Below are 16,287 nucleotides of genomic sequence, written 5' to 3'. Positions count from 1 at the left end.
GTGGAACCACAAGTTGTGCGTCAGCAAAACAAATCGTTGGATCACATTGAATAGACTCATCAAAGTGACTGCCAACAGCCAAAACTCTGCCAAACACAACAGCGTTCACCTTCCTTTTTCATATATAGATAAAGGTTCTTGTTTTCTTTTTGCACACATCCAACAATGGTGATTCTTCACATGAATCGTTGGCATTGTTTATTGAGATCTAAATCTAATTCTTCTGTAATTTAGTTATTCCTTGTGGAATACTTCAGTCTGAAGTTTTCCTTTGAAAACGAAGGGAGTTGACGGGGATCATTAACTGGTTGAACCGCTCACCGCTCTGCCACCTGTCATGAGGGCTGCCAAAGTCAAGACAGCACAAACATTTGACAGCTCACTGACATATGACAGCTGGTTTGACAGAATGACAGATGCCGCAATGACAGACTGCTCACCGTGTCTCCGGACGGCTCTGTTGTGATTTCAGCTTCAAGTTAGCTTTACTTCTACCATGAATATAGTCATAATTATGTTAATGTATGACGTGGTGACATAGTGTGATGCCAACAAGTCATTGAATTAGGATTAGGCAGGACTACTGACGAGGCGTTTCAGGCACTTCTGTGCTGTTGGCACGGACTTTGGGCTTTTTAAACTTTTGAGACTTATACATAAGTAAAAACTACATTACACACTGAAGGAAAGGGAAAAAAAATAAAAAGTACAGTATCTAAGCGTTAACTGATATTCAGGTGGCAGTGCTGATAGGACTAGGATGCAATGATCTGACACACTATCAGTATCTAATACTGTCCTTAAGTGAATTAGTTATCAACCATGTTCTTTGTAAATGTCATCTTTCATAAATGGATTCCAACAAATGATGTATACAACAAAAACTAATAATTATAGGCACATCACATAGGTGCAAGGCTTTCAGAAAACTTTTCACTGAGGTATACAGTTTATGTTTGGGGAACGGATACCTCTGATATCGGATCAGTACTTTGTACTGGCACATACGAGTCTTGGTATTGAAATCTGTAATAGAAGAAAAAAACGTTGGTACAGTTACACCTCTAAACTTTGCTTACGCTTCAGTTCTTGTCTTATTCCCAAAAGTCTGTTGTAAACCAGGTCCTATTTTACTAAATCAGCAGATAAAGTAACATGATGAAGATGTTGTAATCTCAGTTTCTTATTTCAAAATATTTAAAGGAAGTAAGTTTCAACTTAAAGTTGCACAATCACATTGACCGAAAACTGGGTCACTTTCTCACAGCATTGTGGTCTCCTACATACATTGTTCCTTACCCCCTAAACGTTTTCTATCCAGGCCATTGAGTAGATAATAAATGGAAAACAAGATTTCAGCTTTTTGAAATTAGCAGTTTAACTACTGATAGCAAGCATCTATCCTTTCCCAGGGAAGTAAAACAGGTGATCCCTGTGGGACATGGGATTACTCATTTGGAGTCAAGGCAGTATAGGCACAACAAAAAACATAAGAGGCAGCTTTTATATACGATATAAGAGCACTTGTTAATAGTATGAATCTAAGACGTGAAGGTAAAGTCAAATCTGTAGAAGACTGAAGAGGAAGAAAGAAAAAAGAAGTGTTCTGCACAAGAACTAACATACTAGATACTTCCTAACGACCATAGGCAAACAAAACATTTGAGAAACTTACTATGATTTATTAAACATGTTTAAAAATGTAGAAATGTGAAGAAGCACTCACATACAAAGACAGGAATAAAAGACAAATGTTACAAGAATTGAAAAGTAAAAGAAAGACTTCCACACATTTACAAAAATACTGTACAATATACACACAAAATGATAAAAACATTTAAAACAGATACAGTTCTTCTGTTGGTGACACTGCACATGTCTGGTGTGACTCATTCATTTCAGTCACATCTAACATACATCATTCGAGACTCAAACAAAGAACTCAGTTTCATAACTCATGTTCTCGTGTCCTCTCATGACAGAAGGGTGATGAGTGCATCCAGAAACTTGCTCCTGTCTTCTGTCTTCAGCTCAATTACTGCAGAGGGAAAAACACAAGGAAGAATTAATAAACACACATATTTCTATTTCTGAACAAATCAAATATCATGTGTTTGATAGCCACAGGACTGGAAGTAGTTGGTGTAATAAATACTCAGCAAATCTTCTTCTGAACAATGACTGATGCACAATATGACAAGAACCCCAAACGATCAAATTTGTTTTATGATGTCCAGTATGTCTGAGTCATCAGTTTTGATAATTGATGCTCTGCTAGAAATGAAGACAAGACTGCCACCTAGTGTCTAATGAAGAGATTGTCCTCGACTCATAAAACATTCATGAGAACTTGGACACACCACAATAAAAACTGTTAACTAGGATATCACTTACTTGAGGTGTCGAAGTGGTCGTGAAGAGTTCTGGAGCTGGTGCTCTCTGCAGCTTTCTCAAAGGCTCGACCAAAGAAACTTAGAGAGTACAGAGGAAAGGATAAGAGTTGAGGAAATGCAATTTTTGTTGTAATGTGGATGTTGTATTGTATACAACTACAGCTGTTGATTGGCAGAATATGAATAACTAACAATTCTGATAATCAATTAATAGTTTCAGTCATTTCTCTAAGCAATCTGAGGACGTCACTGTTGACCTCAATGAAACACACCCCATGCCTTCTTTATAACAACACAACTTGCTAAGAAAAGAAAGTAATTTCCCTGCAAGTTTAAAGGTCCCAAAAGCCAAATTGAGCACTACTCGTGGTAACAGTTGAGCACCAGCATGCTAGACCAAAACAAACTGGTGTTTGCATAAAAAATAGGTCTACCTAAGCCCAATTCTGCAGGAAAAACCACAGACTTGGCAACCCTGCTCACTCTGTCTCCTTATATAAAAGGGGATGGTCCAACAGTTCCAACGGGAGGGGGCTCACATGCACGTGCAGCCAGACCGACCATCAAAACAAAAACATAGAAGCTTGATAACACACAGAGAGGGAGTGTAACACCACGCTCTGCTCACGATGTCTTTTGTGCACTAAATCATAAATAGCAAATAGCCGTTTCCTGACAACTAATGAGGCTGAATGTTGCATATTGGACCTCTAAGGAAAGGTGATGCAGTTATTTTTGAATAAGGATGATTTAAAAGTTTTGAGTATAACAATGTCAACCTGAAACATGGATTAAATCAGCAAAAGATAGGGGACAAACGTGTTAATTTCCCCAAAAAGGATCACATTACATGGCAAGAACATTTCACTTGTCACAATAGCAAAATCATACCAGATATAAAATATGTATAGTATATATAGTATATAGTATAGTTCAAATTTCAATATTCTGAGATGATATTTTATGCAAACATTTGTGAGTCAAACAGGTTTTGAAAATACAGTATTGTACTTTCAAATGGTATACAGGCCAAAAATCCATTTGTATTTATAAAATATATTTTTGGCTTAGCTATATTTGGTAATATCCTACATATCTAATGAAAGTGACGTCTTACTTCTTCTTGTCAGACGTTTCAGACTCAGGTGGGATCCCCACAACAATGACAGTTCCCTTCTCCACGTCCTTGGGAGCAGCCATGATGAGTGGAAGCAGTTTGCAGCGCTTATTCCTCGTCTAAACGACAAAAACACCATAAATGAAAGAGACACCAACAGCAGCGTGTTTTCAGTGCAAGTGAAAAGCTTGTTCTTTTACAATCAGATACTTACAGAATGGACAAAAGCCTTCAGAAGGTACTTGCAGAGAAGAGTCAAGGCCATGGGCTTAGAAAAGAGCTTCACATCAGGAGTTCCCTACACATGAAAGAGCAGGAGAAGGAGAATATTGAGCTGAGCAGGATATTATGTTAAGAAGCAGCCACACACACACCTGCAGGTCATACAGTCACTCATACCTCCATGAGGTAGCAGTAGAGGAAGGGTCCCTGTGACAGGATGAGGTTGGTACAGATGCAGCTGGCTACTGTCTGCTGGACAGCTAACAGCTTCTTCTTAGCCAGGTCAATGCCTGCATGTAGACGCTCAAGGTTACTCCTATACAGAAAAGAGATCAACAGAGCATAGAAATTTAAGTTGTCACAAATGTTTATGTAATTTGCTCATAAACAGACACTTTTGATTTAAAATACTTCTTGTCATTTTATCAACATATGAAAAAAGAGCATCAGGATTTTGGTCAGTGACCTGTCTAACATTAAGTTTCTGCTACACACCTGGAAAGAGAGTCCAGGGCCTTGATGAAGTTGTCACTGTCGCTCTCATCTTTCTCAGTACTCTCCAGCAAGGCAGCAGTAGCATGCACCATGTCACTGGCCAGGAAGCGGTTCTTAAAGCCGAAGTGCACGCCAAATGTCTGGATGCGGATGTCCTTCATACTGATGGAGGGGAAACAAAATAAGACATATCATGTCAGGCTGTCTGTCAATAAATGCATGCAGGTGTCAAGAGCCTTTTCTTCTTTAAGTTATTTCTAGATTTATACCCGTATTTATTGGAGGATTCCTCAATGACGTCCCTTAGGTTCTCTTTGATTGACATGTCCATGGAGTTGAATTTCTGTCTCACTTGCTTCAGAGGCAGCCTGTTAAATAAAATATATAAAGAAATCTTTATTTCCCATTAGACACTTGCATAAAATGCCATTGAACACAATTATTACTTCTGTAGATAAATGTTTCCCTATTAATACACAAAACATTGATTTGTCAGCACTTACCCCATGTCAGCCAGGAACTCCTGGAGTTTCTTTTGGCCGTTTAACGTCCAAAGCTTGAAGCTGCATGACGTGTAACAGGAATTACAGATGCTCTCATACAGGGACCAGTGCTGGTAGAGGGTTAAACGGAGGCTGAAGCAAAGGGTTAAAGAAAACTCAAAGAACAAAAGAGCTACAAAGTTCATACGAGTGATTCCTGCCACTATGACACTTAACTGTGTAGGGAAAAAAAACTTCAGATGAATTAAGGATACTCGTATTCAAAGGAAATCCTCATACAGTCGATAGAGAGGGAATTCTCCTCATCCTCATTTCGGTGGTTATGCCGGGAAACGTGCCGCTGCATTGTGGCGATGTCCGTTACATATTTCATACTAAAAAAGGAAGAAGACGTACAAATAGAATTCAGTGTGAGTAAACAACTTGATGCAAACACTGTAAATACATCTGGTAACCACAAATATATGTACTTCAGCATGTTTCTTAGAATTTGAAATACTGAAGACTTTCTCACTGTGTGATTTTATCATGAACCCACTGGTCTGTCAGCCCAATGACGGCCCACCTGCAAAAAAACAAAAACAAAATCAACAGTTGACTTCTAAAAATCTGTGCAGTGCATGTACAAAAAAAAACATTTTATCTGACAGCTTACCAGAGCATGTCCTTGGTGTCTTTAGTCAACACCCACGCCAGCTCAAAAAACATCATTGCAGCCTGACAACGGACACATAAAAACATTTCAGGAATTAATTAGGGAACAATAATAGAATATGTGAAATCAAAGTCATGTACACATAAATCTATGCATAAAAGAAATTTGCATGCAGATATAAAAACCTTTTTACAGTTTGAACGTTTTTGAGCATTTTTAAGACACGCAAATCATCCAATTCATTCGTCATGCTCATCTTGGCATTTAAGGACTCAAAAAGAAAGAAGTGTCTACTCACAGAAGTCCCATGATATTCATACTGCTCATAGTCGAACAAGATTTCCCTCCTGAGAAATGAGTGAAACATGATTGTCAGTTCAGAAATTATAATGTCAATGACAAATACCATCTGTGCACCTCCTTTAAAAACACTTCACCTTCGTGCCTCCCACTCGCGCTTCGCTCGTTGTCTGTCAATCCTTCTCTCAACTGCCCCCTGCAAAGAAAGTCAAACGATCATTAGAGTCAGGTCAAAGCTGTTCTGATTAATTTCAGTGGTGTATCTCATTCTACTTAATAGGTACTTCATCATATCTCCTCCGTTTCCCAGATGGCTCTGAGCCTTCGTCACTCTCATTTCCAGAGTCACCTCCTTCCTCATCATCTTCATCTCGAAAGATATCGTCATATGAGGGCACACCAAGGTCATCGTCCTGCTTGATTAGTAGCTTTATCTGTGGATAAGATGATTCCAGAAGTGTAAGCATGACAGCACAGTTTCCACAGAGATGTTCAATATTCTGGTGTCAACTCACACATTTCAAAGAAGCTAATAAAACACATTTGGCTGCAGCACAGTCAACATTAACAAATTAATGTGCAAGTTTGCTTCCTTCTTTATCAACCATTTGAGCTGAATTGATCATTATCCATCACCTGGCTGTCATTGTAGACATTGACCACATCTATGGGCCGGTGAGTGTCACAGATGAAGAAGATGGAGTCATCATCTGGCTGCAGCATCTCAAGAAGGTCAACATTTGCCCCGCAGTTGATGAGAACAAAGTACCGGAACTGCCATACACCAAAATAACACATAGTTTAGAGTGACAGCAAACCTCAAAAGTTCCTATCCCTGTCCTTTAGCTGTGTGTAAATTAAGTCTGATGTGATTATACCTGCTCTTTGTGTTCAAGGAAGGCAGTGCCAAGATCCTGCCAGCCTGTAACTGGGACAAGTGTGTACTGGATCTGGTCACAGTGGAAAAGCGCCTGGTAAAGAGACAAAAAAGATTCTCCAATTATTGTTTAATTTACTTGTTTATTAGCCTTTCAATGACAAGTAAGGACATGGGAACACAACATCTGAAGCCACTGTGTAACTGAAAGCACAAGATACCTACAAGATATAACCTGAAGATTTTACATTGCCCAAGTATAATTTGCTGACTGTAAGATTCAGACATATGTTGATCCTCTAGCCACACGACAAAAGGAAGGAGCTGCCAAGTACTACAAATAACTCACTGACATTTTTTTTTACTGTAAGTGAGGGGCACAACTACATAACACATTTCATTTGCAAACTCAGTCTGTGATAAACAAACAGAAGGTGAGGAGCTAATGTTTGCTAACAGTTAGCTGATTATCTTACCTGTAGTATCTTACAGGCGCAGAGAGCGTCGATGTCTGATGCCACCAGGAGTGCGACTCTCTGAAAGGCAGGTAACATACGACAGATCATGTTAAATACACTATATACAAAATAAATACAACGCACTGACGATAACGCAAAGTTACATATCTTCTGAGTGAGGTTAGCAAAGCCCGTCATGCTTCAAGTTAGCTAACCTAATGTTAGTTAGCCAAAACAACGTACCTGGTTGGCAACTACTTCATAGAATTCCCTTCTTATGTCCGTGATGAACATTCTCAAAAACGTCGGTTTAACACTTCTAGGACGAAACAAACCCGGTAAAATATCGCTAAAGTGGCATGAACAGCGGGTTATTTTGGTTTACTGTCAAATACGGAGCTCTTTCGCAGCGGACCTCTGTTCCTTGTTGGAAATGTGGCGCCAAATCTCCACGTCACATCCAACCAATCAGTGGAGGGGGGAAATGACGTACGTCATGCAATCGAGGCCACGCCCACCATTTTGAGAAAACAAAGCTGCTTCAAAGCGTTGAAACAAAGAAAAGCAAACCTGTCAAAGTTAAGACAACTAGACAGGTATTTTAACAGTTTCCTGCAAAAGTGTATTTGATTTAACATTTATTACGTAAAGTTTCATTCAGAAGCTTAAACAGAGAAGAAAACTAACTGAAAGACTCAACTGACCTCTGCAGTAATTCAAATATTGAGGCACCTAATCCAAGTTTAATACATTTACTCAAGTATAATACTCCACTACATCTTGGAGGAAAATACTGGACTTTACTCTGCTACAGTTTTTTTGATAGCTTTGGTTACTGGGTACTTCGCAGATTTAGACTATTAATACAAAACATAAATATTAAAATAGATAATATATTGATGCTATAGATTATATATTGTTAAAATAGACAACCAAGCAGCCCCACCTTTAACAGCTGCAACATTTAAGTAATGTTGAATTCATTTTTCTACTTTAAATATATTTTGATGTTGATACTTTTATGAGTAAGACTTGATTGCAGGACTTTTAGGCTTCGAGATTATATTTGATCCGAGTTTGACACATTCGTGTGTAAATAAACAAATGACTTTCCAGTATCAACACCAAAACAATAAGAAGCACATCCGATAGAAATATGAAAATCAAGAGCCTGCAGCTTTAAAACAGACTATTTGTGAAGTACATTTGAAATAAACATTTCATTCCCCCGCCTTTCAACATATCATTTACTCTAAAATATTTATATTGTCAATCATCACACAAAAACAGGATGACTCACAAGAAAATAAGCAAAGGACAGTGTGTATTGCAAGATTATTTAGAAACATCATTTAGTGTCACCAAAAGATTCATTAAAAGCATCACAACATGTACAATCAGGATAATGTATCAGCATTAGCGGCTGCTATGTGGTCCTACAAGCCAAGGCAAATTATGATGAGCAGGACTTAAATAAAGCAAACAGGCAAATTTTGATATCATCCCTCGTCATAACAGTAGATCTGAAGGAGCCCAGACATGATCATTATCTTGATACAGTAAAAACACATAAATTGACAGAAATGGATGGATATGTGGGTATTTGGATGGAAAGTACAGTTATGAAGAAAGTATGTTGCTCTTCAGCAGTGAAACATGCAGGATTTTATCAAAATGCAGCAGTCTAATCAACATTTTTTTTGTCTGAGAGATCCACCAGAAACCTATGAGCCCACAAATATGATCTCCATTTTCATGAAATAACATTATCACATTAAAGGTAAACAAACAAAAATTCAAAATTCAAGTAAACTCCTACATGCCCCAAAATTAAATACACTTAGACCTGTACATCATCTCATAAATACCAGTAAGACTGAGTAAATTAAGATATTATTTGTCTCAAAGTTTTGTAAAAAGTGAAGTTTTTCCTCCTCTTGGCTACTCTGTTCTAAACATGACATGTTTCGACCTAAAAATCTTCACATTAGACTCCATCAGCAACATTATTTATGGAAAGTACATAACATTTTTTTTCTGAGGTAAAGAAAGGCAGCATGCCGACTGAAACCTACACACTGTAAAACGTAAACGTAAAGATTGAGAACAGAGGTGTGTCCACAACATGCCAGAGTATACACTGTAACATGCAGTATATACTTAAAATTAATAAACTGAGAGTAAGAAAGTAATGTAGTAAACAAAGGCACAAATTCATCTGGTTTTTTTTTCTGCCAAGTTTGGTCTGAAACCACTGTGATCCAGCTGCTTTAAGCTTGATTCACAGCAACGATCAAAAGTGCTTTGACCATGCAAAAACTTTGGCTGGTTTCACACGCAAACAGAAACATTAGAAGTTTTGTTTTTTCATGTTTCAACCTGTCAACCAGTCATACCTACGCAGAGAGTTGACCTGCTCATTCCAGTTAAAATTCAACCTCAAAAACATTAACATGAAGACAAAACTGAAAAAAATTAAACCATAAACATAAAAATCATAGCTGAATCACAGACTGTAGTATTCAAAGTCTTAAATGAAAAAATAAAATTCCACCAAACTTTGTGTGCCAATAAAACTATTAACAGGATAGAAAACCTGACCAGCAGGAGCACTGGGAGGCTAGCACCATGACCTGGAGAGGTTACAGTCTGATCTCACTCAGGTTCTAGATCCAAAAACCAACCAAAAACGTCTCCCCACCTCTGGTGAACATTCACACTCCAGACAGGTTGGCAGAGGAGCCAGAAGGGTGTGCAGTAACGAAAACCAGACCTACACTAAGCCTGAGACCACTGACGTTGGAAAACATTTATCTAATAGTTCTTTTACAGTCGTATTAACTTGTGGCGATATAAGCAGATGAGCTGTGGAGATGCATTTGTGTTGTTACAAATAAAGTACAGCAGAACCCATGAGAAGAGACGAGTGGATATGCTACATCTGGGCGTTAAACTGAGGATTGCGGATATGAACCCTTACCATATATGAAAACATTTGTGAATGGTGACATTCAAAATATAATAAAGGAAGACAGAGCAGAGCGATTAAAAGCACTCAAAACAGAGGCAGTAGAGCAAAACTATGAAGATCAAAGATATGAGAAGTGGTTTTGATTAACCTGCTCTACACACGAGGACAACCAAAGAGGTGCTTTCAGATAGGAGTGGGAGATGAGCAGCACTATGGGACAATATCAGTGTTAGATGCCAAAGATTTTACTATACAGTTGATACCATGATAGCTATCAATTTAAAGAACATTTAAATGCTTTCTTGCTATTGTCAACAAATTCCATGAGGAGACTAAATCCAATAACAAATTGATCCTATACTAATAAATATTGCCTGTGCATATATTATTTCTCTGTGCCATAGACCTCCACTGTTCTCCAAAAACAACTTGGACATTAAATGTGTTTTAATCCCCGACTGAAAGTTGTCCCCAGAAAATGCCTCCTGGTTGAGTACCGCTGTCAAAAAACTACAGTGCCCATCTGTTTTAGGACATTACTAAGCCTTTTGCAGAAAGTACAATAAACAGTACAAAAGTAACGGAGTGTTAAAGTTTTGTGTCTTCAGTAGGAATGAATGGGCTTGGGACTAAGCGCCACAAACAGGGTAGGGAAGTCGAAAAGTACTGAATGATGGATGGTTTTGGCCTTTTCATAGAATTTTTTGATAAAAAATAATATAATGCCAGTTTTATTCTTACAAAGACCTACCCGCGTAATTATTTTATCGATAAACTGTTGCTTTTCCATTAGATCAATTATATATATGACATAACATTAATGTATCATGATATAAAATTACATTACAAACTATGATAGAGAATTTTGTTCACATCGCGCACCCCCACTTCAGATATGAACAGCCAACAGTAACACCTCTTACTTGACCAGTTTTCCCTTGTCAAAGCAAATACTATACGGTGCAGATAATCAAAGCTCAAAGGTCCACTTGCTGATTACATGGAGCTTCCAAACTCACATTTAGTGAATGGAGCTGGGCCAAGAGGCATCAAGTAATGTAAATCCAAACATTGAGGCACATGATATCAAGTGGTCATGTACGGTGGAGATTGTAACCCCTGTATTGGCTCAAGGACATCCACCATGATCTTTTTTTCCCGCCTGTCTTTGTCAAGTGTTTGTTATATTACTTTTACATCTTCTGATCACATCTACACCAGATCCATCTGCTGAATTACACTTTGAGAAGCAGTTGAAAGCTCTCAATCATTAATACGTGGACCTTTTTCAAGCTCTTGCTGGAACTAATGATTGTTTTTGTAGTCTAAGATCTTAATTATCTTCTATTTTACTTGTTTGAGAGAAAATTATAAAGTATCTAAATTTTTCAAATTAAATCGCTTGTTTTGTCTTACGAGTCCTACCCTTGTACATTCAATTGTACTCAATGATACGACAGCAGCAAATCTTTACATCTGAGAAGCTGCAAGTGTTTTGATAAATGATATTAAGGAATAATCTAGAATCAAAAGTGCTGACATTTAATTTTCGATCCATTGACTAACTGATTTAACACCCAATTGCTGTTGAGCTCGGATTCTCTTTACCGTATTATGTGTCTCGACGGTCAGTAATGAACATTAATGCACAAACATCCAATACTGTATATTTTTTCCTGAAGTCTCAACCCTGCTTGTTGAAAAAGTTTACAAAACAATCACAGAATTGTGACTCAACATGAGAAACTGTTTCGCAGCAGCTGAGCCAGCGATTGATGGGCAGTGGACTAGTAGTGCAGTGCTTGTGTAGTTGACCTGCTCAGCTGTTGTGAGTATTAAAGTCATGTGATCTATAGGCACAATACACAGGTTTGTGTAGGGCTGGGCCATATGGATGGATTGTGATAAATGTTATATATGTGTGATAATCAACAGGCCCTCCAATATTGATAAATTCCATGTATAATAATAATAATAATAATAATAATAATAATAATAATATCTTTTTAGGTTTGAAAAACCTCACTTTCAGGTGTTTATATAGTTTAGGTCCACTACTCTGGACTGTTGAACTGGAGTTGTGTCTTACTGTAACTTCACAAACCCTTCAGAAGAAATTTGTCGTTAATTGAGAAAACAAACCATGTGTCTTGTTTCACCATACAAAAAAGAAAATTCCCACCATACAGCTACAATGATAAAACAATAAATATTGAAACCGCCCAGCCCTGACAATGTAAAAAACAGAATTATAAGGATTACCATGTAACCCAGAATAATAAATGACACCAGTAATGAGTATGATCCAGGTACTGCTCTGCTACAGGGGCAGGATGTAGTTAGAGTTGGCCAGCTTGCGCTCCTGTGCAGCAGGAACAGTCTCTCTGTGGCGAAGAGGTCTGTAGCAGTCAGGGTCCTGCAGTGGAGGGTAGTGCTGTCTGTAACACAACCAGGCAAAGGCAAGACCCAGCAGAGAACCCACTAACACATCTGCATGAAAAAGAGAGAAGAAGAAGACAGCACACAAACATGAAGAGTTTGACCCCACAGCTTCGCATGAATTAATCTTGTGCTCATGTGAAAAAATAAAAAGATTTTGGGAGAATAGTAAGAGAGGCAAATGTCATCATGCATTGGACCACCTGCTGTTTTTCTGTGACTCTGACCTTGCCAGTGGTGTTTGTAGTCGCAGGTTCTGGAGAGAGCAATCACTGTTGCGAGAAGTAGAGGTGTGAGGAAGGCACACAGCCGCCACGCTCTGCCTTGTCCTGCTGCATTGAAGCAGCGCAGCTTTCCTGCGATGTACAGCGCAGTGAATCCCAAACCTGCAAAGGCGACTGGGATCAAGGAGAAAGGATCAAAAGGGTGAGGAAGTTTGATATAAACACAGAAAGAACTCAGAGAGAAAACTAAAAAATGACAAAGGGCAGGGATTAGACATGGAGCAAAGCTTTTAAGAAAGTCGAGGGACGCTCTCTCGCTTATTCACCAAAAGAAGAGCCTGGAGGCAAAAATACACTTATATACATCTATTTTCAGATATATAATTTGCCCTCCTGCCCCACTTTGTGCATTGGTTGTTTTGTCTGGTTGCCTCTTGATGAAAATGCATCAGCTACTTTGGCAAAATCGACCATAAAAGGCCCTTACAGGAAGAGTGTCCACTGGGAAAGCTCTTCCTGCCCTCCATGACGACATCTGGGTCACCGCTACAGCGCAACTCCAGGTTCATCTGACCGTCTGGGAAACAACGGTAGAAGAAGTCTGGCCGTGGCCTAAAGTAGAAACAAACACAGAGAGGACAGATTCAGACGTTAATCCACTGTAACACTGGGCGTCATTATCATCTGCTATGTTGTGATCCATGTTTACCTGCCAACAACAAGTTTGATGACATTGGTGAAAACTCCATTCAGCACCAGAGTCAAAGTCACAGCTGGATGACAGAGGGAAATGACGGATAAGTCACTGCATACAACTGGTTGGTATCTGTGTTTTAATATGAAAAACTAATGTCTGCTTTCTTACCCAGTGAGGCCTCCTTTACATCTCCTCGCTCGGACTTCTTCAGGAAGGCGAAAACCAGGATTACAATCAAAGGGGTGAAAACTGCCACACTCTGATGCAAAGAAAAAAGACATGCATATTACAACTTAAATCCACTTAACCCCAAATTAATATTAGCCTGTAAGCATGGATCCACAAAACTCTTCTTTAATTTTTTCTGTGTTTTCATTAAAAGGGGCTACGTCAGTCTACTTACACTAAAAATACTAGACCATAGACCAGGAGTACTCCCAACAATCTGTCTTTAACTTTGTTTCACTGTGTGTTTTGTTTCTTTTTTGGCAAATAAATTACCCTGAAAGTAAGGCCTAACATCTTTGCTGGATTCTTTACACAATATTATCATATCATATTTATTTATATTTCAATTTTTAATATTACGATTATTGTGAGTATTGCGATATCATGACACTCCTAATCCCATCCATCATAAGGTTGATTTCTAAAAAAATTAGTATAATGTTTATGGTATTTTAATTTTTGTGATAAAAAAGCCTCTTTAGATATGTGCAATCCTTGCAATCAATTCCTTTTTTCTGAGTGACACTCTGCACAGGTCAGGTCCCCACAAACTGATTTTCTAACTGTATTGAAACCAGTGGTTATGTGGAAGGTGGGGAATTGATCTAAAAACTCAAGATATGATTTGGAGGATGGTTGTCACAGTAAACTGATGGTGATTGATGCGCTAAAAAGCAAGATTGGAATGGTCCTTTAAAGACTGTAAGAGGTAGGAAGTGAGTTCAGATTCTCTGTAGGGATTGTGGTCAGGGAAGAGGTGCGAGGGGAAAAACTCAACTGAGGGATTTATTATGCTCATTTCAACTCTACTTACAAACATAAGAGAGGTGGGCACGTGGTCCCTCTCCACACGATGGAATTTATACAACCACATCTCCTCTGGCTGGATCTCACGGTAGAAAGGAGGAAGCTGCTCCGTCACGCTACGCAAACACAAAAAAAAACTATTTGTATGTTGTATGTTTCTCTGTTTGTTGGCTCCTTATTAAAACAACGTCTGCCCTTTAAAGGACAGATTCACAAACCAATGATTCAAAGGTGGGTGGACTTACAGGAACACAACCAGCAGAGCCGTCCGGATGGAAATCTCCGACAGGAAACCACGAAGCAGTCTCCTCTTCATTTTGTTCGTTGGAGTGGACTTCAGTCAACAGCAAACATCATCACGCCTCTTTAACTTTACTGGGACTATAAAAACACCATGAACAGAGTTTCTGTTTATGCTTTTGTTTGATTTGGGTATTGAAAGGAGCAATAAAACTACTATCTAATAAAATATGAAAACAGGAACTAATTACTAAGTACATCAGTCACACATTCAGTAAAGAGTACCAATATCTGGGCATATGTTAGCAAATATCATAGGATGGCCTTGAATAACGGCTTCAACAACAACAACCTTTCTCCCATTACCATCTGTAATGATTGTGTTGCTCTCACACTGTACCTGTTTGGAAACTAGAATTGCTGCACCCTACTATTCATGAGCCAACAGAATAAAAATAATTGCCCCACCCAGTCCCTGGGCTATTTCTCATGTACTAGTTCTGAAAGACGTGTTTCCTGGTGAAAGACTATATCATACTTTACTAATTAGCCCATGCCCTTTGTATTTCAACTACAGAAACTCAGCCCACTGCTGTAATTACGTTTACTCATAAACCATAGTCACTCCATCTTACAAGAGGTTAATATTGGTTGACACTGCATGTTGGCCTGTAAACCTAGCTTTTTTTTATCCCCTTAAGCATTTTTAAAGCTCCTGAATTTGAAAACGTGCTAGTATAAAGGGGGGGACTTTACAGTCCCACATCAGCAGAGGTTACTGACCTTTGTCTTCATTTTTTTGTCTCTACAAATAGGAAAAACTACACAAAATCCAACAAATGAGGAGAGTATTCCCCTTTTCTACATTGTATCTCCACCACTTTAGCTGTGGCCATATATCCGGTGAGATATTGGTAAACATTATGCTGAATGTCGTCCAGCTTTCACACTGTGGAGCCCCTGCCCCGTCTAAAAACCTGATTTACAGGCCAGCATGCTGCACCTGTGCCTTACACTTCTATTCAGAGGATGTTATTTAATTTCATATGTCATTAAACCTGTTTTTCTAATAGCGGTACTCATTACACGACTCACCAGCATCAGTCAATACACAAAACAACGCAAACAAGCTAACATTGAGTGCATGAGTTGTAGAAATACTATGTTAGCAGACTAAGCTAAGCTAGCTAGCAACATCTGTCAAACAAGACATCTGGCCCATTTCCGCCTTGTCAAACAGGGAATCCCAAGGTACGTTACTAACCTTAAATAGGTGATTTCTTTATCTCTTTATTCTCATATTAACACGTGGCGTTAACATGAATCAGGCCTCGACATCCTCTGTTTCTGCCGACGGTGAAAGTCGTGCATTTGAGGACTTAAGAGAAACAGGGATGCCACAGAGAAGATGAGAGCTGTGAAGCTAACGCTTACATCACAGCTACTTCTGGTTTAGGATTTTCAAAATAAATGTAGAAAATAAAGGTTTTGTACAGCTCGATCGTATCAGGCTGTTGTCAAACTGGAAATGTAAATAATTAAATTACGCCACTACTTTTTATTTCAGAAGCACATGACTTTATTTAAATTAATAATTTGACGAACACAGGTTTGAGGGTTTAAAAATGTGGCGGCTCTGTAGCGCTTTATGGACAGGAAAT

The 16,287-nt window shown here is 38.6% G+C and overlaps 2 protein-coding genes across 2 annotated transcripts; both read right to left on the bottom strand.

The window, feature by feature from the left end:
• Positions 1-1,661: 1,661 nt before the first annotated feature.
• On the bottom strand, positions 1,662-7,487 carry cdc45 (CDC45 cell division cycle 45 homolog). The gene is made up of 18 exons (XM_084359323.1): positions 7,264-7,487; positions 7,039-7,098; positions 6,564-6,656; positions 6,322-6,459; positions 5,970-6,119; positions 5,823-5,881; positions 5,684-5,732; positions 5,386-5,447; positions 5,245-5,295; positions 4,985-5,104; positions 4,731-4,862; positions 4,497-4,595; positions 4,228-4,389; positions 3,910-4,048; positions 3,725-3,808; positions 3,511-3,629; positions 2,395-2,471; positions 1,662-2,038 (listed from the first exon to the last, which is right to left on the bottom strand). The coding sequence occupies exons 1-18, from the start codon at positions 7,312-7,314 to the stop codon at positions 1,974-1,976; spliced, it is 1,710 nt and encodes a 569-aa protein (XP_084215449.1). The 5' UTR covers positions 7,315-7,487; the 3' UTR covers positions 1,662-1,973.
• Positions 7,488-8,327: 840 nt separating this feature from the next.
• Positions 8,328-16,043, bottom strand: plpp5 (phospholipid phosphatase 5). Its single transcript, XM_084360025.1, has 8 exons — positions 15,891-16,043; positions 14,632-14,767; positions 14,394-14,502; positions 13,520-13,610; positions 13,364-13,427; positions 13,142-13,266; positions 12,658-12,828; positions 8,328-12,481 (listed from the first exon to the last, which is right to left on the bottom strand). Exons 2-8 carry the CDS (start codon positions 14,700-14,702, stop codon positions 12,312-12,314), a joined length of 801 nt encoding a protein of 266 aa, XP_084216151.1. The 5' UTR covers positions 14,703-14,767; positions 15,891-16,043; the 3' UTR covers positions 8,328-12,311.
• Positions 16,044-16,287: the final 244 nt, after the last annotated feature.

The sequence above is a fragment of the Pagrus pagrus genome (genome assembly GCF_965226575.1).
Source record: "Pagrus pagrus genome assembly, chromosome: 8".
NCBI classification, from domain to species: Eukaryota; Metazoa; Chordata; class Actinopteri; order Spariformes; family Sparidae; genus Pagrus; species Pagrus pagrus.
This window is presented reverse-complemented; position numbering and strand designations above follow the sequence as displayed.